General features: G+C 38.1%; 1 protein-coding gene across 3 annotated transcripts in view; it reads left to right on the forward strand.

Moving 5' to 3' along the window:
- Positions 1 to 20258, forward strand: part of LOC138751233 (histone acetyltransferase KAT2B-like) — a 70636-nt gene extending 50378 nt beyond the window's left edge. For all 3 annotated transcript variants that reach the window (XM_069913270.1, XM_069913269.1, XM_069913271.1), the window contains 7 exons: positions 183 to 293; positions 5639 to 5782; positions 6596 to 6710; positions 6847 to 6883; positions 11439 to 11502; positions 11624 to 11708; positions 15379 to 20258. In XM_069913270.1, the coding sequence (XP_069769371.1) occupies positions 183 to 293; positions 5639 to 5782; positions 6596 to 6710; positions 6847 to 6883; positions 11439 to 11502; positions 11624 to 11708; positions 15379 to 15572 (750 nt within the window). In that variant the 3' untranslated portion in view covers positions 15573 to 20258. The remainder of the gene's footprint in view (positions 1 to 182; positions 294 to 5638; positions 5783 to 6595; positions 6711 to 6846; positions 6884 to 11438; positions 11503 to 11623; positions 11709 to 15378) is intronic.
- Positions 20259 to 22352: the final 2094 nt, after the last annotated feature.

The raw sequence follows: 22352 nt of genomic DNA on the forward strand, positions 1-22352 counted from the left end.
AATGCTGCCCTTGCATGGTGCTAATTGATCTTCCTTCTCATTAAATCCTATACTCTGTAACCTGTGCTCTTTACATGGCTGCATGTCATGTTTGAGATAACCTGTTGGTTTATTTGCAGAAGAACTCTTCTCCCTATACAAGGTATTTTGTGACAAATTGTAAATAAATGTTTATTCTGCAGGGTTATGGCACCCATCTCATGAATCATCTCAAGGAATATCATATCAAGCATAACATTCTAAACTTCCTCACTTATGCAGATGAATATGCAATTGGCTATTTCAAAAAACAGGTAGGTACTTTTATGGTCTTAATATTCCTTGGGGATTAAGATTTATTTCATAATTATATCGAAATAATTATTGATGAAAAGCCCAAATTACATGTTTTAGTGGGAATATTTAATTTATGCAATGTGACTCCAATTCCCAGACTTTTTAATATTTATTTTCCAATATCATGAATTAAAATTAAATTATCAACATTTCACGTGTGTTGTGAAGTGATAGATTCACTCAAATGTAATAAAAATGTGCAACTGTGGTGATACTTAATATGTGTTTCCTGCTTGGGTTCTTTCTAGAGTATTAATTGGAAAAGCAAGTGAGATTCTTCTAACTGCATGTAGAATTATTACTGTTGGGTCAGGGAAGCAGACATGTCATCCCCACATTCTATTAAGGTCTTTGTAGACAAAGAAGCTTTCCTGATTGGAGCTTCCCACTTTTAATTATCTTTCAAATGACTGAGATTTATGCCACATTATATTCTGGTAGCCTGGAGGCGCTGAGCTGAAATGGAATCCCCATGCAAAATGTGCTTCAGTCTTCCACTGACTCACTCGTTCTGTGCAAGGAATTAACATTCAATGTCTTACATGTTTAGTTTTCAGAAACATAAAGTAACATTACACAATAACAGTTACTTCTATCAAAATAAACTGCAACCACACAGTTACATATATATAATGTCACAAATGTCCCAACATGCTGCGCAGGAGTATTATGAAGCAAAAGCTGACACTGAACTAGAAAAGAAAATGTGAGGGCAGATGGCCAAAGGTTTAGCCAGAGAGATGTCTGTTAAGAAATGACTCAAAGTCAAAAGAGAAAGTGATTTCCAAGATGTTAAAGAAGGGAGTTCTATATCATGGGTCCTTGACAGCTGAAGGCATGAAGTTTTAACAGTGGAACAGTTAAATTCAAGGAAGATTGTGAGACCAATATTAAAGTAACGCAGATAGTGGGATAGTTCAAGTTTTGGGAGATGGTAGGGAAAGCACAACATGAGAGCACAAAGGGATTGAAAACAAAAATGAGAACTTTAAAGTAGAGATATGTGACTTACTGTGGTCAGTGTATGGAATAAGTGTAAGTTCGGACACAAAGTTTTATTTAACCTGCAGTTTATATGGAGTAAAGTAAGTCATGCTAGTCAAGTAACATGGAAATATCATCCAAGGTTCACTTTGGAGTCAAATATGACATTAAGGTTGCAAAAGGATGCATTTCAATAGACATTTGCCAACAAGAAGGATGGATTCAGTACCTTGGGAACAGTGTGAGTGATCATAACTGAGAAAACATATTTTGTTGAGTCAAGCAAGCTATGTGACATCTTAAGGAACTGACATTTGGAGAGCTGAAACATAGAGACTAAGTGCAGAACTAGGTCCTCTGGATCTTGGAGCAGAATAATCATGACTGATCTCGGTACCATTCTGCTATTCTGACCCTGTGCCCTTCCGATGCCCTTTGGGTATTGAAATCATTCTCCCTCTTTCTTAAAGGTATTCAGAGGCTTGGCTTCCTCTGCATTCTGTGCTAGAGAATTCTACAGGTTTATCACCTTCTGAGTAAAGGAATTTTTCATCTCTGTGTTAAATGGCTCATCTAATATCCCGATACTATGACACTTTGTTCGAGAACCTTCATTCAGGGAGGGCATCCTCCCCACGTCCAGTCTGTCTCACCTTGTCAGAATTTTATATGCTTCAGTGAGATCCCCCTTTCACTTTTCTGAACTCTAATGAACACAGGACTAGTCGACTGGATCTCTCCTCATACAACTGTTTCAGGAATCAGTCTGGTGAACCTTTGCTGCACACCCTCCATGGCAAGTATATCCTTTCTTTGGTAAGGAGACCAAACAAACACTCATCTCCCCCATTGTGGTCTCACAATCATTCTGTATAATTGTAGTAACCAGCCTTGCTCTTCTACTCAAAACCTTTTGCAATGAAGAATTTCCTAACCGCTTGCTGTATCTGCATGTTTGCTCTCAGTGATTGATGCACAAAGATCCCAGGCTCCTCTGGACATTAACATTTCCCAATCGATCACTACTTAATTAATGCTCTCTGTTTCTCCTTGTGAAACAAATCATTTTACAGTTATCCACGTTACAATCAATTTGCCACATATTTACTCAACATGTAACCTTGAAGTCTCATTTCATCCTCCTCACAGCTCAATCTGTCTGACCCAGTTTTGTGTTCTTTGCCAACCGAGAAATAGCAAATTCTATTCCCACTCCAGATCATGGTTGTATGTTTTCAACAACCATAGTCTGAGCACTAATCCTTGCAGAATCCTGCTAGTCATTGCCTGACACCCTGATTTCCCATCTTATTTCTGTCAACCAATTTTCAATCCAGCACCAGTTAAAAATGAAAAAGAGGCAGTATTGTTAGTGAAGTCGAAATGAGTCCTTTTAGCTTATACATGGGATCCAAAGCCATTCCTGTCAAGGAATAATATGTGATGGATAAACGGGACAGGGTAAACAGCGGTTTGGATGCATTGTGGGTGAACTAGTAGGCTATGATGGAGGAGCATTTGTGCAGTTAAATTCATCAAGACCTGCAGCAGGATGAAGAGAGAAAGATTATCTTTGTCTCAGTCAGCCAGGTTGATTTGAATAAGTTCAAGTTTATTATCATCTGACTGTATGTAAACAGCCTGATGAAACAGGTGGATCCATTTGAGTACCATAGCAGATGTGCAAAGCGCAAGTGGTGAAACAGGAGTTGTGGGTAAGATGGTCTTCTGTGTGAGGTTGGACTTGGGAGGAAATAGGAAAAAAAAAGATGTAGCATTTTTTCAATGGTATTGAGGGTCTTACACCTCTTCTGTTGAAATTAAGTCAGTTAAAGATAAGAATCTGACATGGAAATATACCCCAGAAAGTTTAAAGAGAAAACCGATTAGTCAGTCAAGGTAAGGTTCTCGCATGCATTTGTATCTTCTCCTTAGGCTCAAGATGACTTGCTTCCACTCAAGTTCTTTAGGTCCTGAGGCAGCTGGTGAGGCCAATAAGGGAACTGCAGAACATGCCATAGATGGGCAGGAAATGCTTGATGGGAAGGGCAGGTGGGTAGTTTGGGAAGCAGTACGCTCATTTTCACTCCCCCAATTCAAAATATTTTCTCATTTTTGTGCATCCGTAGTCAGGGAGTCCCAAAATTTGCTGGCTATGTTACAATTGTGTTCAAGAAGGCTTTGAGAAAAGCTTAACTCAATTCCTCAATCCTCGTAATCTTTTGGCATGACAAAGCTCAGAATAGTGTGTTAATTTTGGGAGTGTGATTTTAAGCATATGAACAGGAAGTGTGCCCGATGCTGCTGACTGGGTCAGTGTTGGTGTGAGAGAGAATGCCAGCATTAGTTCATTTATTTATTTGCCAGTGAATTTGAATAATTCAGTGGTGTCTCTCCAGTGCTTTGTGTATCCTACATGTCTGAGAAGTACCATAAATATTTGTGTATAATGCATTCCGTGTATAATTCCCCACCCCCCATTTTTGAGGGGAAAAAGGGGGAAAGTTTTACCCCTGTGTATAATACGACCCCCCCTCCCCTCACCTACCTGAGTCGCACTGGCGTCTCTCCGCTTGCCTGCCCACCCAGCCTCCTGAGTCGCGTTCACGTCTCTCTGCTCGCCCGCCCGGTCACCTGAGTCACGCTTGCGTCTCTCCACCCGCCCGGCCTCCTGAGTCGTGTTCATGTCTCTCCGCTCACTCACCCGGCCGGCCACCCGAGTCACGCTGCCGACTTCCGCTTGCCCGCCCGCCTGCAGATAAAAGAATTTTTAAATTTTACTCTCGTGTATAATGCGACCCCTCTCTATTTTTGAGGGGAAAAAGGGGGAAATTTTTTTTGCTTTATGCACGAATATTTACGGTACATGGTTTGGAGGGAAAACTGTTGATTGGTAGTCTTTAAATTTTGTGTTGTGTGAGAACTTGTTGAACATTTGTCAGATGTTAAAAATTGAAGGCTAGCACACTGAAGGCAATGATGAATTTATTATTAAGATTTGGTTCCCAAAATAGGAGAAATCATTCCCATTTTCCAGAGTTTTGCCATGAACCTATATTGCTGCAAGATAATGTGATGTAGCAGAGGCAGGTTGATGGAGAACCTATGCAGTGTGGGTGTAGATTGTAAGGCTTAGCTTTTTGAATATTTTTTTGCTAAACTGAAGCTCAGCTTCCAAATATGCATGCGCAAGGATGCAAAAACTTTCAGCAGTTTAACAAATGAGGTTGGGGTGACCTTGGTCTGGATTGGAGGTGCTATCATCTTAACAGCTTCCCATGGTTCTGTAGGATAGTTTCATTTCATCCGGAATTTTTTTGGCGGTGAGGGAGCATTGCAAGAAGCAAGATTCAAAAACATATTGGGTGATGATGCACTCTTGCTTGACAACAGTCTGCAATGAGATTGTATGTTGATGGATTTACTATTAAAGATTGATACAGATATCACTTCACTACTTCAAGAAAGAATTGAGTATTGATTCTGACATAAGATGCTGGAAATATTCAGCTGGTTAGGGAGCATTAATTAATGTTTAAGTAGAATCAGAACTTTAAATGTTAGCTCCTTTTTTTTCTCCACAGACACTGCTTGAGATTTTCCAGGTTTACCTTTTTTTTTTGAAATTCAGATTAATAGCATCTGCAAGAACTTGCTTTTGGATTTTGCTGTGTTGTTAACAGTGAGGTATGATTGTTGAAAATGGTACAGCTTCCAAATGTTAGAATTTTTTTTTTACAATTAGATTGAAGAGAATTTTCTACTCATTGTGATTTTCAAAACAAATATACTGCACTTTTATTAAATTCAATACTGTTATAAATGGATTTAGTAATTAACTGTTGTACATTCCAAGTGCTTCACTGAACACTAGTGTTAATCACCATGGGTGAGTGAGACCTATGATTACGTGCAAAATTGATCATTGACGAACCCAATTAGTATTCACAATTTATATTCACTTAAAATAACTGAACTAAATGCAACAACAATTATCAGATATCTTACAATTGTTCAGGACATGTATATCTTTCTGTCTGATATGATTTTGTAAATTATGTGTTTTCAATTAAATAACTGGGAATAAAGTCCACTAAAACCAATTTAATTACTTCACATCTGAGCTATTATGTTTGCTCTTCACGTGAGAAACTGCAGTTTTCTGAGACTAATATTTACTTTTTTTTGAAGAGTATTGATTGGTACACACTTCAGAAAACATTAAAAGCAGATCTCCATTTAATTGCTTTTGAGAATTTATTTTCTATTAAATTTTGTTCATTGAATGCAAAAGAAAAGAGATTCTTTATTGTTTCAGGGATTTTCAAAGGATATAAAAGTTCCAAAAATGAAGTATGTTGGTTACATTAAGGACTATGAAGGTGCCACTCTGATGGGCTGTGAGCTCAATCCACGGATCCCATATACTGAATTCTCTGTAATCATAAAGAAGCAGAAAGAGGTGAATTCTCGCTCTATCCAAGTGATGTTATATTTTCTAATATTTCCCTCAACTGTGCACAAGTTTGGAAGTCAAGTTATCAAGTTTAATTCCAGGATGTATCTTTGAATTAAATTAGTTCTAAATAGTATTTGTATCATTGGTCTGTGCGTAGTACAAAAATGATCTACAAACAACGATCAAACCAATAATTAGTTAAGTGCAGGTAACAGAACAGAATGTTATTTTCCAGTGATTTGCCACCTGATGTGCAGCCAGTGAATTGTGATTTTTTTTCTCTCTGTAAAGACACTGATTTGGCTGAGACTGTGAAGTTTCTGAAATGTCTTCTATTCTCAACTAAGCGTTTCTCTCGAGACTTATTTATATATTCCCACTTCTTGTTTTTAAATACTTTTCTTTTTATTTAATAATTTCCTTCCTCATCAATTATATTCCCCAAAACTGTCCTCACTTTTCAATCCTCCAACATAGTGACACATAGAGCACATAGCTTTTTCCTGCAGATGGGATCATGGGTCAGATAATTTAATCACTTCTCTTTTTTGTGATTATTATTTTTGTTGACACTTTTTCCTATCCCTTCCTCATTTTCAGATGCCACCCTACAATTCACTTTAAATTCCTAAGCTTATTTTTTATATTTACAGATTTGCACGAACCTGCTATAAATGGTCAAAAGATTAATAATATTTCATCACAATTGAATATGTTACTTAATGGGTTATAGATAGTTGGTGGAACACAATGGATGAAGAATCTGTTCAAGCCATTTCTTATCCTTAATTATTGCATATTTTCTTTCACCTTAAGATCATAAAAAAGTTAATAGAAAGAAAACAAGCACAGATTCGCAAGGTGTACCCTGGACTCTCCTGCTTTAAAGAAGGTGTCCGACAAATTCCCATTGAAAGTATACCTGGGATAAGTAAGTAATCTAGCACAGGTTTGAAGTACTTTGGCTGTTCTTTGTAACAAGATCACAAAATGTTACTCAATGCCAATTTTAAAATTGAACATGATTTTAGTTGACAAGAGCTGAATGTGATTTAATTTGTCAACAGAGGAATCTGGTTGGAAACCTAGCGGAAAAGAAAGAGGGTAAGTCTGTTTCTTAAAATTAACTATCTCCACAGCAGGATTGGGCAAAGGGTGAACTACAATTTCCTTTGTTAATTATCAGAATTAAAAACATTGTTTTTGTGTCTTTGTATAAATACTGGTTCTTAGCCATTTACTCTTCTCCTGTGCAATTAGTTATTTATTTGCAAGGTGAGACATGGAACAACTTGCATTCTGTTCAACCCATAGGTTGTGTTTACACTTGATGTATTGCCTATAGCTCCTGGAACAGATGCATAAATATAATGAATGCAAGAACAAGGCTGAGAATGGGTATTCTGTGTGAATGCTTCACTGTCTGATTCTTTAAAGCCTCACTAAGGCAGAAAATCACCCTTTTACTTTAATTTTAACTGCATCAATATGTGTTAAACTGACAACGGGCAGGATAAAGCAGTCTGCTTAGACACCACCCTTCTACCACGCCGTAGTTGGAATGTATGTTTTCTGCACATTGAACTGTAGAAAGTTGTTCTGCCTTCCTTGAAATATCTCCTAAACTTACCCACAACCTTTGCCAACTAAAAGGAAAGGACAAATATTCACAGAGAGAGAGAGAGAGAGAACTGGCCCTTCAGCCCACCAAGTCCATGCAGACCTTCAACACCAATCCAACCCTTCCCATCTACTACTCCCGACATTCTAATTGTATACTAGGGGCATTTTACCATGTGTTTTTGAGACATTGGAGGAAACTGGAGGACCTCGATGGGACAAAATAGTTGCCTGGACGAGAGCATCTTTAACCTCTTTCAACCGACGTGGTTACAGGGAAAACAAACTAAATCCATTGAGACAGAACTGAAACAGGATTGCTTGAGCTGTGAGGCAGTTACTCTACTAACGGTGTCATGTGACATCCATCTGTTCTCCAGAGCTTGGTTATGGACCCTGTTCCAGTCATTTTGTAATCAGTGGCACAGCTTGGTTTTCTAGACTGCTACTGTTACTTCTCTTCCTTCACTGAAAACAACAGAAAAAAATAATATAGACAGAAATTCTTTGCTTAGTTAAGGATTACCATTCTTCTTTGTAGCAGGTTCAAAATCCCATAACCCTACTTAACAATACTGATATAATATACTATTGGTTCAAGATCAGCTCAAGTCCTATTACCACCTTCTCAGGAGCTAGTAGATTTGGGCAATAAATGTCTGTGTTTGAATAATTTGTTTTTAAATGTTTATTTCACCTTTATGACATCCTCCAATATTTCTTTATCGCACATCACTATCAAAGCTTCTGAATCTCTTGAATTTATAATGCACCATAGCTACGAGCTGAACTGTTGAGTATTTGCAGCAATGAAGTGGTTAATAAACCTTTAGAAGTTGGATCGAGAATACAAACAAATCAAAATAGAAAATTGTAAAGCATGGAATTTCCATAATACGAAAGGAACACATTTGATCTGGGCAATCCCCTCAATCTCATTCTTCGACCCTTCCCCATAACTGTCTTTCATGGCACTAACTATGATTTTGCTTTCACTGCCTTTACAGAAAGACGATTTCTGATCAATTGTTAAGCTTCGCTTTATGGTCTAATGAGCACTGGTTCCAAAGCATTATCCCATTGATGTAGGATCCACTTAGCCTTTAAATTCCTAGAACCCAACTTAACACTGGCTCCTTTCTTTTTGGGTTGGAAACATTTTATTAAATTAATTTATGGGATCTGGGCACTGCTGACAAGGGCAGCATTTATTCGCCATCCAATATTACCCTTGATAGGCTGGTGCCTAGCTGCTTTTTTTAAACATCTCCAGTCCTTCTTGCATTATTCTCATGATACTGTTGAGTAGAATGTTCCAGGATTTAAATAGTACTTTGAGGAACCAGTGACACATTTCTAAGTCAGAACCACTCTCAATTTGGCAGATAATGGTGTTTTCACAGGCTACAAAGGGTGCGACCTTCTTGGTGATGCAGCTCAAAGGTTTCAGGAGTAGCCTGGGACAGGAACTGCCCTACATTTTGTAGTTGGAACACAGTGCAGCCATTATGAGTTGGTACTGGAAAATACTTGCTTTGGGTGGTGGATGGGCTACGAATCAGGTTGCCTTGTCCTAGGTGGTGTAAATATCCTTGAGAGAGGTTAAAGGTACACTCGTTAAGCTAAATGCTTGTGTATTTTAAATGATGGCCAGGCTTTGGGATGTCAGAAGTTGAGAAGCTGCAGGATGTTGCTAGAAGAATTTAGTTTCTCGTCAATGGTGACTTGTTAAGGATGAGAGTACAGGACTCGGCTATGATAATGCCAATGAATATCAAGCTAAGGCAATTTGGCTCTCTCTCTTTTTTGGAGATAGGTATCAACTGACACTGCTGTGTTAGAAATCACCTGCCACTGATCAGCCCACATTTGAACAGGTCTGGGTCATTCTGCATTCAGGAATGGACGGTTTAACTTTCTGAGGAGCTGCAACTGGAATTGAATATTGTGCATCCATCAGCAAACATTTCCACTTCTGACTTCATGGTGGCAGCAGACACATCCAGGGAATGGCAGGTTGTCATACGAGAAAGGATCAAACAAATTATGTTTCATTGAACTGTACGAGGTTCTTTAAAGCTTGAGAGAGTTGATACATAGTTGCTGTTTCCTCTGGCCAAGGCATCTAGAGCCAGGAGCCACCTGGCTCCAGACCTCATCACTACTTAGCCCTAACATAGATGAAAGGGCTGAATTCACAAGGATAGATGAGGGTAACCATCACTGACATTAACGCAGCATTTGACTGTGTGTTCTTTAATGTGTTTTGATGACCATTTACTGTTTTACCAAAGCTAAAACAGTCCAATGTTTGAAATCATGCCTAAAACAATGAAATATAATTGTAGTTGCAGATTTCAATCATCTCAGCATCATTGTTTGATTTCCTCACTGTATTATCTAGATGCATCATCAATAACTGTATCCTATTGAGGACTGATGTTCATTCATGATTTCACAGCATTCAATTCCATTTGCAACTCTTCAGCAAATGAAGCAGTTTGACATTTTCAGGATGTTGATGGTGGACTATTCTCCAATGGTAATACCATATAGTTTCATTGTCAAGATGGAATCTGTCAGTGCCAGGCAGTGTTAGCCAAGCAGTTCTTGGACAATTAGAGATAGATATTAAATACAACCAATACCTGCATCTTGTGAAAGAAATTGTTAATGGTCCAAAGACATCAATTCAATGAAAACAAATTACTAAAAGAGAAAAAAATATTCTCATAGGGTTTTGTCTCCCAAATCTATTTGCGTATGCTGCAGAGAATCTAAGCACTTGAATTAGATTATCTTTTGTGGCTTTTTTAAAAAAGCATAGAAATATTAAAATATGGCAAAAGGAATAGGCCAGAAATCCCCTCAAGCCTATTTTACCATTGACTGAGATTATTTCTGAACTTTATTTCAAGTGCACTACCTAATTCGAAGCCTTGATCTTCAAAATTAAGGCATAATTTCAACTGTTTGTGGTTTGCAATACTAAACATCCATTCATTTTAGTGGGCATGGATGGCTGGATTGAGCTGATCCTGGTACACATCTTTTATTTACCACCCATGTCAGCTCCATGGCTGATATGTTTGTGACTGAATGACTACTAAAGTCCTGTTCGCCTCCCTGATGCATCCGTTTGTGGACATGCAAAACTGAATAAATGAAGCCCTGCAACTAAATCACAAGAAACAACTGAAAATGTTTTGAAATAATGAAGAGTGAACAAAAACTTTAAGTAAACTTGCCTTTTGAAATGAAGATTGGTGACCAAGAATGAATGGGACCATGTTAGATCTGTCAACTATGACTGGCAACTATGAAGCTGATGGATCAAGTAAAGATCATACCAATGCCTTGGCTCAGCAATTTGAGTCATGCCTTTGGATGTGGTAAATCCAGGAACAGTAAAAATTTGGATATGCATACAGCTGACCTCCAACAAGTTTTTGACTTCTGAGACAGCAAGCATAAAATTTCCGTAGTGATGCCACCACATTGCAGATACCTGACAACTTTTAATGGACAGACCATCTATTCATCAATGAATCCATTGATTTTGCATATCACAAAATAACATAGCAGAATTAAAACAGCTTATTAAAACACAAAAGATTTGGAAAAATGGATCCTTGGAATTAAAGAAAAGTAATACCCTCTTTTTTTAAAATCATTTGATAAAATTGATGTGAGAAATTAGAGAATATTTGTATTTTGGTTGGGAGGTTTGAGATAATTGAGTACATGTTGGCCTCAACATCTGTTACTGGAACTTGTAAGAAAAAATTGCACAACTAGAATCTTTTAAATGTGGTCAAATATACCCACTGCTAGCATATATTAGGAAAATGATTCCTACGACCATTGTCATGTTGTGACGTGGTATTTTGATTCAGGTTCTAAGAAATGAAGTTTCTTTTCTCAGTAAAAAACATTGCTTCTTAGCACCTCTATGCTGAAGGCAATTACTTATTAATAGATAAGATTTCTATTTTTGTTTCCTGACTCAAAAAGCAATTGATGTTTAACTTTTTTTCAGAAAAGATTCAAGAGACCCTGAACAGCTTTACAATACTTTAAAGAACATTCTGCAGCAGGTGAAGGTAACAACCAAATTTCACCTTAAAATCCTTCCTTAATACTGACAGATATATCCTGCATTTATTTTTTTCCACATGAAACTAAAAATCTGAATTGTTCATTCTGCTCTGTTATAATTCACAGAGTCATCAAAGTGCTTGGCCCTTCATGGAACCAGTTAAGAAAACTGATGCCCCTGGTTATTATGAAGTCATTCGCTTTCCAATGGGTGTGTAAGAAATTTGTTTTAAAACTTCAGACAAAACAGCCCCCTAATTAATTATTTTAGACATTACAGTTGCGGACCTCCACATTACATTTGTTACATTTCCCTGAAATACTGTGCCAACAAGAAATGCTTGAATAAGAATACAAAGGATGGGAGATCAATGGGGTTATCTATCCTATCCATCCACATACAACATGCAGCACAAACTCTTCACTCTCTTCTTCATTGTCATACAGTTTTCCAGGAATTATGCCATTTAATAACTCATCAGTTTCACAAATGTCCTTGAGAAAAATGTAGTCCTTACTGAAACAGCTATGTGCCCTGACAATATCCCTGCTGTATTGTTGAAGATGTTCTCATGAACTAACTCTACATGAAGCCAGCCTGTTCCAGCACAGCTGTAACCCAGGTGGCTAGCCAACAGTCTGAAATATTTCCAAAGTATGCCCTATTCATAAGAAGAAAAACAAATTCAATACTGTACAGTTATTGTCAATCTCATCAGCCTTTTCTCAATTGTCAGTAGAGGGAGAGCAGATATCTTGGACACTACTATCCAACAGGCATAGAGTTTGGGTTCTGCCAGCACTATTTAGCTCCTGGCCTATTCAGCCTTGGCCCCAACAAGAGGAAAAATAGAAGTGAATTTCAGAAGCAAGGTGTGGATGATAGCAAACATTTGACCAGATATCACAAGGGGTTTAGTAAAAACGAAGTCAATGGGAATTGAAGTGAAATTTTCCTCTGGCTGAGTCATTCCTTGTACAAATGAAGTTGATCAGAGTTGTTGGACATTGCTGAAGGAGTTCTTCTGAATAAATGCCTTAACTCACCCATTCTGATTGAAGGTCCAAGGCCCAAAATATCGACTGCCTTTTACTTCCTATGGATGTTGTGTGTCCTGCTGAGTTTCTGCAGACTTTTGCAAATAACATTTTTCAAAAACCTACCCACTATCATGGTCTGAACTGGAGTTGTTTGCTGAGCATTGCAGTGTTTAATTTAATTCACAACTCAGAAAATGAAGTGACCATGCCTCCCTGCACCAAGATCCTTCACACATAAAGTGGCAGGTAACATTTGTGCTGTGCAAATGCCACGTATTGACCAACAAGAGAAAGTGTAAACATCTCTTGTCAATCAACAGCAAATTGTTTAAAGAAGGTGTCTGACAAATTCCCATTGAAAGGACTGCAATGAGGGGACTATATATAAAAAGTGATGTAATTTCTACATGGTTACACCAAAATGTACACAAATACAAATACCCTTTAATAAAATGTAGAATGTGCACTTTAATCACATGTGAATTGTTTGATAACAAATTTAAAACTCTGCAGCTCAGGGGCAAATTAAAGGAAAATATGTCTTTGTTGCAACATGGAAGGCACTGTAAGTTGCTGAGACAAAAAGGAATATCAACCGATTGATTTGATAAGATAGTGACAGATGGATTATAATGTGGGAATTGTGAAAATCCCTTTGAAAGGAATATTAGAAAAGTGACAATTTTTGGGAGGTGATGCAAGGTCAGGGGATTTTAAGGCTTTGGCAAAGGATTATACTGAATTAGTAGTAAATACAGAGCTGGCAGAATCCGCAAGCATCGAATCCATGCTGCTGAAGACCCAACTGCGCTGGGTGGGTCTCCAGAATGGAGGACCATCACCTTCCCAAGATCGTGTTCTATGGCGAGCTCTCCACTGGCCACCGAGACAGAGGTGCACCAAAGAAGAGGTACAAGGACTGCTTAAAGAAATCTCTTGGTGCCTGTCACATTGACCACCGCCAGTGGGCTGATATAGCCTCCAACCGTGCATCTTGGCGCCTCACAGTTCGGCGGGCAGCAACCTCCTTTGAAGAAGACCGCAGAGCCCACCTCACTGACAAAAGACAAAGTAGGAAACACCCAACCCCAACGAACCAATTTTCCCTTGCAACCACTGCAACCGTGCCTGCCTGTCCCGCATCAGACTTGTCAGTCACCAACGAGCCTGCAGCAGACGTGGACATACCCCTCCATAAATCTTCATCCGCGAAGCCAAGCCAAAGAAGAAAGAAAGAAGACAGCATGTAATTAGGCCAACAAATAAGTTAGCCTTTATTGCAAGTTTGAAACATGACTGAAGATGGGCAGGGTTGAGTTTGATCTTTGGCTGAAAGCAATAATAATAAACATGTTGTCTGCTGGTTATATTATTTGCATGTTGTGGTGGTACATCACTGGCCTACTGCAGGGGGAAACCTCTGTACCTGCAGGAGTGTAAGGGGACAGGACAACACCTGTCCGGCTGTCAATCAGTCGGCCTGAATGGATCAAGCCCCACCCAGTCGGGTGTCAATCACCCTTCGGGATATAAGCCTGCGCCGGCCTCCCGAGGCCTCACTCAGAGTTGCTGCAGCCATAGACAGCCTGGCTCTGTGGAAGTTTTTGTGGATTAAAGCCTGTGGTACAGTCTTTACTTTGTGTGTATCAGATTCTGTCTAACAGCGCACCACAATTTAATCCAGAAAATTTTCCCACGGTGGCTATGGAAAAACTCCTGTGCACAGGGAGTCTCAAGGTCGACCCACGCCACCCGGAAGCCCAGAAATGCTTCAAAATCTGGCAGCACGCCAACCTATCAGCTCTGGCCAACCTGTGGCCTCTCCACACTGCGCATTACTCCACCAGCGCTCTTTCCACATCTTGCGCTAGGCTGCAAGCCGATCGCTGCCAGAAGTAGGCGCTATTGTGCTGCAGACAGGGACTTCATCAAGGCGAAGGTTTGGCAACTCCTGGCGGAAGGCATTATCGAGTCCAGTAACAGCTCTTGGAGAGCCCAAGTCCTGGTGGTCAAAGTGGGAAGTAAGCCGAGGATGGTCGTGGATTACAGCCAGACCATTAATCTGTGCACCCAGCTGGATATCTACCCCCTGCCGAGGATCGCCAACATGGTCAATGAGATAGCCCGCTACCGGGTTTTCTCCACAATTGACCTGAAGTCGGCGTATCACCAAATCCCTATCCACCCGAAGGACAAGCCCTACACTGCCTTTGAGGTGGACAGGCGCCTGTACCAGTTCCGCCGGGTTCCTTCTGGGGTCACAAACGGGGTCTCTGTCTTCCAGCGGGAGATGGATCGCAAGGTAGACCGGCACAAGCTGAAGGCGACGTTCCCATATCTGGATAACGTCACTATCTGTGGCCATGACCAGCAGGACCACGAAGCTAACCTGGAAAAAACATGCATTCACATTCAAAAATCATATATAGTATATTGATATATAATCATGTTACATGATGGCTTTTACAACCCAAATCTAATCTACCCTCCCCACCCACTCCCCCAAATAAAAAAGATAAGAAATCCCCAAAAAGAATATGAAAAAGAACATAGAAAGAAAAATAGAAAGAAATGTCTTGGAACTATCATCCAAACTAGAAAAATTTGTTTTGTCAGTCTGAATTTCATAAATACAAAAAAGCAAGTTAAATTTGCAGCATTATGTTGTCAGATTATCCAGCATGAAAACCTTGTTACAGAGATATAATTTTGGTGAGAGCTCACATAAAGTACTGCTTACATAAATGGGTCTCATCACTCATGTACGGTATATTTGCATTTGATTATGCATTATCATAATATCTTGCTTTACCATTTTCTTTGGTTTGGTTGCTTCACAGATCTGAAAACAATGAGTGAACGTGTCAAGAACCGCTATTATGTGACAAAAAAGTTATTTATGGCAGACATGCAGCGTATCTTCACAAACTGTCGAGAATACAATCCTCCAGAGAGTGAATACTTCAAGTGTGCCAATATCTTGGAAAAAAATTTTTACAGTAAAATTAAAGAAGCTGGACTGATAGACAAATAATTTCCAGTGTTTGTGATCTTATAAGCTTAAATTAGTTTAATGTACTTTATAATGTACAGTCGGCCTAGTAATGCTTAATGGTAATTCTAGAAACTGGCTGTAAACAACCTTTTGGGAAGTTTGTAATCCAGTCGGTTGCTATTGGAGCTCTCCTGAGAAGATGTTTCCACATTATTGCGTTGAGGCCTGGGAAATGCCTGCTGACGATAGACAGTGTTTGGTGCAGAGGTATGTGAATACATGTTCAGGTATTGAGAGTTCAATGACTGATTTGATTGCTGAAACTTCATGTGTTCCTTGAGTGAAACTACTTTTTGGTGGTTTATAGTGTGTTTCTATGATGGGTTACAATGCAGGTGGTAGTGTGTTCATAAATGTGAACATGCTCCCTTACCACATTTGCTGGAATGTTTCTGCTGTCTCATTTAATTGTACTCTAATCTACACCTCTCAGTTAATTGACAATTAATTTAAATTCCTGCCATTAAGAGAGGTAGTAACCAAACATTGCAAAGAAACACTAGAAGCAAATAAGGCATTATTTTACCAAATAGTTCTGTAGTACTTTCTAGTCTATGATTATTGACCTACCTCACTGAAATCACCTGATGGGCCAAATCACCAGTTACTCTTTGGAGGGGAGAGGTGGAGTGTGTGGGTAGCAATTACTGTAACTCTACCAGTCAAGACCATAATAAACTGGATGGCTCTTGCTTGACATTTGCAAAGTTTTCTGGTACTCTGTAGGGTAAACCTCCAGGATGGAATTTTGGACTTTATTCCATGTGCTAATAATGTGTTATATAGTAACATACATGCTTAAGTCTGGTTACATTGAAGGCAATGAATTGAGTTTCAGATCTGGAGTTTTTACATGAAAATATGATAATATTACATGTTTGCCACATGTAATTGGGCCAATTTTTTTTTATCCCAAAAAGGTTTAAACTCCAAATAAGTTTGCAGGCTTCTCAGAACTGGCGCTTAAGCTATTTGGAAAAGTATCTTTTCAAATCGGCAGAGAATAATTCTTACTCCTATTTCATAATAATTTGGATTGAAGGAAAGATTTATTTGAATATTAATAACAGCCTGACAAAAAGGAAATCAGTGTTTTAAGATCAACTTGATTCACTTTGAGTTGTAAAGTATGTATTTTAAGCTGTTGGGATTTAAAAATTTATACGGGAAGAGAAAATGTCCAAAATGTGAAGTTCACTAACTTTATAAACTGAGGAAGGCTGCCCTGCATGACTTTCAGTCTGATTTTCACAACCCTCTTTCTAGCAAAGAGATTCATTTCTGGAATTTTCTGTTGAGTTGTGTTTTTCGGTTCCGTAGTTGTCCGAAATTGATAATTTCATGAAACTGCGTGATACAAATGAAACTCTATGGAATATTTAACATAATTTTTGTAAGTCAACCAACTTCTGTTTCCATTCTTATCCATGCATCTCTCTATAGGTATTACAAATGTTTCCCAATTAGTCTGCTGCCTTCTGATATTTGGTCATATATATGCAACTATTATCTAAAACAGATCATTGAACATTTTAATAGACTAATTCCTAATAATTAAGCCCTTGTTCTGATTTGCATTTCCTTTCAATTCCATAAATATTCTGACATATTGCTGGAAAAAGGAACATTGGAAATCACAATAGCAAACACATTATATTTCTAGAGAAAATAAACTAAGGATAGTTTACATGTATCCTTAAAGATAAACCAAAACCAAAAAAAAAACATTAGAAGATGAAAAATCTTTTATTATTCAAAATGATGGGAACAATCAGGATCAGAAATATGAATAATCTTATCCCTCTGTGGCTATCTCTAAGGTGTAGACATATTGCAAAAATACATTGTTTGGAGGATTTCGAAACTGAGTGGAACTAGATGGTGGTTATCCAGAAACTGGGTCCTGTCCTGCTTCTATGACTACTGAAATTTATCACCAAGCTACATCTAAGTGACCAATAGAGCTACCCAATCAGGTGGTAGACCAAGGTCAAATGGAAACCATGGTCCAAAGAAAGCAATCGGATCCTGTTTGCCATTTTAGAATATAACTGCACAAAGTGTGTTTAGTATTACGTAGCAGTCTAACCGAAGAGGTGATGTAGTGCTGTCAGAACTGTTATTTAGAAAAACAAGAACTGCAGATTCTGGAATCGTGATCGAACAAAGAAATGGACAGTTAACATTTTGGATTGAGATCCTTTTTTTGAAATCTACTGTTATGCAATTAGTAATTTCTTAATGAGTCACGTCAAAATGAAGGGCTTTATTTCATAAGTTAAAGTAAAATTGTTGAATGAGGATTGAATACTTTACGACCTTGCTTTATTTTTCATAAGAACAGGAGCATCATTCTATCAAATATGGGGAGTTTTAGAACCGAAAGCATGCGATTGGTTTTGTTGTCACCTCTGGATTTTCCCCATAACCATGTCTTGTAGAAAGGTCCTAAAACAGCAGCTCTTTGAGTTGTAAGAGGAAGAGATAAAAATGGATACAATGTCTGCCGTTAGAATAAAAACTTGATACCCCCCATCTCTCTCTCTCACACACACACACACACACACACACACACACACACACACATTCTTATGGCGATAGAATAACTTGCATTCCTGGTGAATCCCTAGTGCAGTTAACTTGCCATAATTTTTTCCAACTTCTTATAATTAGCTATATTGTTAATAGAAATACCTTGAAACAGTAGAAAAAGAACAAAAAACCTTGAATAGAATTATGGAGTTCTGTACTACAGTGTTCTACAGTGTTTGACCATCCAAGCTTAAAATTCAACACTTGAGTAAAAAAAATTAGTTTGTGGCCCCTACCTTATATTGGTGTTTGTTAATATGAACACACCTTGTTCTGACTGAGAATGTACACAACAGTGAGGCAATAGTGCTTCATAACCCCATTTAAATCTCACAAAATCCAGATTAATAAAATGAAATAATGATGTTGACATCAAAATAGTTAAAGAATATACAGTTTAGAAAAAATACATACATCAGGCCCGATTGACTTTCCTGGACTTCAAAGATGATCAGGAGGGAAGGGAGGTTGATACGGTAAGTTGTTAGGGGTGGAGGAGAAAAGAAGTGCAGATTGTTCACTTTCACTACACATTTAGATCAGAGTATAATTTCTAAAATATTCTATAGTCATGGTTATTTTGCCTGATTTATGCACAAGACAAGCAACCACCAAAATGTTAACATAGATACAATAAAAAGCTAGAAATGACCAAAACTTTCTTTTTTCTAAAGTTATTTGCTGTTCCACTTTGCCGAAATAGCAAATGATATATCTGACAGCATAATCAGTCATTGGATGAGTGACCGTTTGCTACTGTCTTCACAAATATTCAAAAAATATTTTAAGTATCCATCAACAAAGACATGGAATGTTCAGTACTTCTGATGGAACATTCACATTTTTATCCAGATGATTCAGGAAAGTTCAAGCTGTCCACAAATATTTATATTAACATCTAGAGTGGAAAACAAAATTTTTAATGTGCATTTAAGGATGTGCTTTTTTTGTGAGCATCTATGTAGCTTCCTTAATTTAAAGCCATGCAACCTTCATTTAGATAGATTTATTCTAAAGTTAAATTTCTTACAATAATACGAAAAGAGCCCTCAAATTTCATTGGATTATTACAACTATAGAGTATTGCACTGTTGGAGTAACTACAGTACTCATGAACTGTGCTTAAAATGCTGTGTTCTACGTACAAACCTGTTTGACAAAAAATTTATTTAAACAATACTGTAAATTATATTTTTCACATTTAAGTTTGGTTAGAAAATGAAGTACAAAATGTAACCTTTTGCAAAATGTTAAATTCTCCTCTTTCTTTGTGTTGTGCTATATGAATTGTCAACATGCTTTATTGCAAATAATTTTGGTTTGCTCTTTAGAGCAGAGGAACCTCTGGGTAAATTGTGCAGGTGTGAATTGTTTATATGGGGTAATTGCTAAATGCAGTTTTCTCTCTTTGTGGAGCTGCCCCATGAATATGGAATTGGTGATCATCAGAATCTTTAAAAAGACAAGTCTCAAACATTGTCTACGTTTGTGAAACACCTACAAGTTTTGCAGTTAATTTGCTAAGAGTAACATTTTCTTTTTTTACACTGAATGGATGAAATTTCTGAAAGCACTTTGTTACTAAAATGGCTGTGGCATCCATATGAGAGGATGAATATTCCAGAAATCATATTTGAAGGTGTTTTAAATTACTCAGCTATTTTGTTACAGTTTTGATCCACCTATTAGGCCAGTGGATTTGTGCATAATTTCATTGAAAGAAGTGTTAATGCACATGTCACTTGAATGTAATTTAAGGCAGAGCAGACAGGATTCCAAAACAAACGAAAACTTAAGTTGCTATGATCTAAGCTTCTGAGTTTTCTCTCCTCCAATAATTTGAATGCCATTGTTGGAACACACGGAACACAATTTAGATAATTGAATATCAAGATTTTTATATCGTAGCAAAAGCAAAGTAATTTAACGTGTTCTACGATTGTTTTTCTATTTAAAAGAAATGTTTGTCCAGTAATGCAAAATTAGAATTTAAACAAAGCTATGACTAACTTATTAAGAATTTTTCTAAATTTATTGGGATTTTTTTTTCATTTTAAAGGAAAAATGTAGATTTTGTGCAATACAATAAACTTCAATTTTGAGGTTTTGTAAATTTTTATATTTACTGCTTATTTAGTAAGTGTCCTTTTGTAAAATTAATATATTGTACTAAGAAAAATAAATAGTGTAATTTTCAAATTATGAACTTGAATAGAGCCTACTTGTATTTACAATTTCATTTCTCTTCCTGTCCACCTCTACTAGAAATTGATTTGAATATGTCAATTTATATTTTATATAACCATATAACAATTACAGTACAGAAACAGGCCATATTGGCCTTTCTAGTCCACACTGATTTAAGTGAACTCCACTATTACCACCTACCTGCTCCCTGCTCATAACTCTCCAAACCCCCTCACATCCATGTACTCATCCAATCTTCTCTTAAATGACAAAATTGACCCTGAGGCAACCACCTCTTCTGGAAGGTTTACCCCCTAATCCTTATGGCCCCTCATTCCAATCTCTTCTACCCTTAAGGGGAAGAGCCTATTCACATCTACACTATCTATTCCCCTCATAATTTTATATATCTCTATCATATCCCCCTCAACCTTCTACGCTCCAATGAATAACATTGTCTTGTACGTTATTGTGTCTAGTTCTATTTTTTAACTCTGCCATTGTAGGTTATTATACCATCAATTTTCTCTCCTACAGAGCTGTAAAACATTGAATTGATTCAAAACATACTGGATATCGAGAATCAAATGATGTTGGATTACATCAAGAAGCAAAACTGAGGTAGAAAATCAGTCTTGATCTTGATGAATGGCAGAACAACCTTGAACTCTGCTCCTATCATAATGTTATGCAAGGTGATACTAATGATAGTAGATGGAGATTTGTACCATGAATAAGAGGAATTTTCTTGGAAAGATGAAAACACGAACTTTGCAAGAACTGAACACATTCAATATAAATTGTAGCAATGCACAAGTGTTGGAAGAACGCAACAGGTCAGGCAACATCCACAGAAAGTGAAAGACTCAACATTTTCAGCCAAAAAACTTCATCAGGAATAGAAACAACTGAGCAGACGCCTGAATAAGAGGATGGGCAAGGAGCACAGGCTGACAGGTGATAGCTGAATACAGGTGACAAGGAAAGAAAAGAAAGGAGCTAAGAGATAATAGGGACAGAGGGATAACAAAGATGCTCTGATTGGAACAAAGTGAAGAGGGTGAGGGGCTAGAGGAAGGATGGTGTAGGTGGACAGGCAGGAAGGGAGGGGAAAAAAATCAGAATTGATTGTCGTGTTGGAGGTCAGTATTGATGCTGTCTGATTGGAGACTGCCAAGATGAAATGTTCCAAGATAGAATAATGAAAAACCAAGGAGATGATTGTGGACTTCAGGAGGAAGTCCTCATTGAGGGCTCAGTAGTGGAGAGGGTCAAGAACGTCAAATTCCTGGGAGTCAATATCTCCTTAGATCTGTCCTGGAACTTCCATGTTGATGCAATCATGAAGAAGGCACTCCAATGGTTATACTTTGTAAGGTGTTTGAGTAGATCCAGTATGTCACAGAATACTCTCAACCCTCTACAGGTATACCATGGAGAATATCCTGGCTGGTTGCATTACTGTCTGGTATGGAGGTGCCAATGCTTACGACTAGAAAAAAAAAATCAGAGGGTTGTTAACTCAGCCTGCAACATCTCGGGTTTCATTCCATCGAGCCTGATAGACTAATAGTCTGAATACACCTGAGATTGTTTAATCTCAGAAGCTAACTAGGCTAAGGCCTGGTATGACAAGAGTATTTTGAGGTGGCTTGAGAGGAATTGTTGAAGCAGTTTGCACACACACATTTTAAAACAGAATTTTTGCAGGACTTTTGCAGAATGCTTTTTGCAGAGGAGCAACCAAGTTGCAGGATACAGCTGGCCTGGGAGAACATGTGATTTTTGCAGGCAGACGCAGAACAGTTTTGCTCTCAGAGAGGGAGGGAGTGAAACAGAGAGGAGAAACACAGAAATCAGTTCCAGAAGGACAAAGCTCGCAAACCTCTGGAAGGCTGTCTGGTCAAGGGAGAAAACTACCTGTCTGAGGTGACCCGAAAGAAAAAAGACCATCTGGAGGACCATGAAGGGGGCAAGTTT

This window comes from Narcine bancroftii, chromosome 1 (genome assembly GCF_036971445.1).
Source record: "Narcine bancroftii isolate sNarBan1 chromosome 1, sNarBan1.hap1, whole genome shotgun sequence".
In the NCBI taxonomy this organism is placed as follows: domain Eukaryota; kingdom Metazoa; phylum Chordata; class Chondrichthyes; order Torpediniformes; family Narcinidae; genus Narcine; species Narcine bancroftii.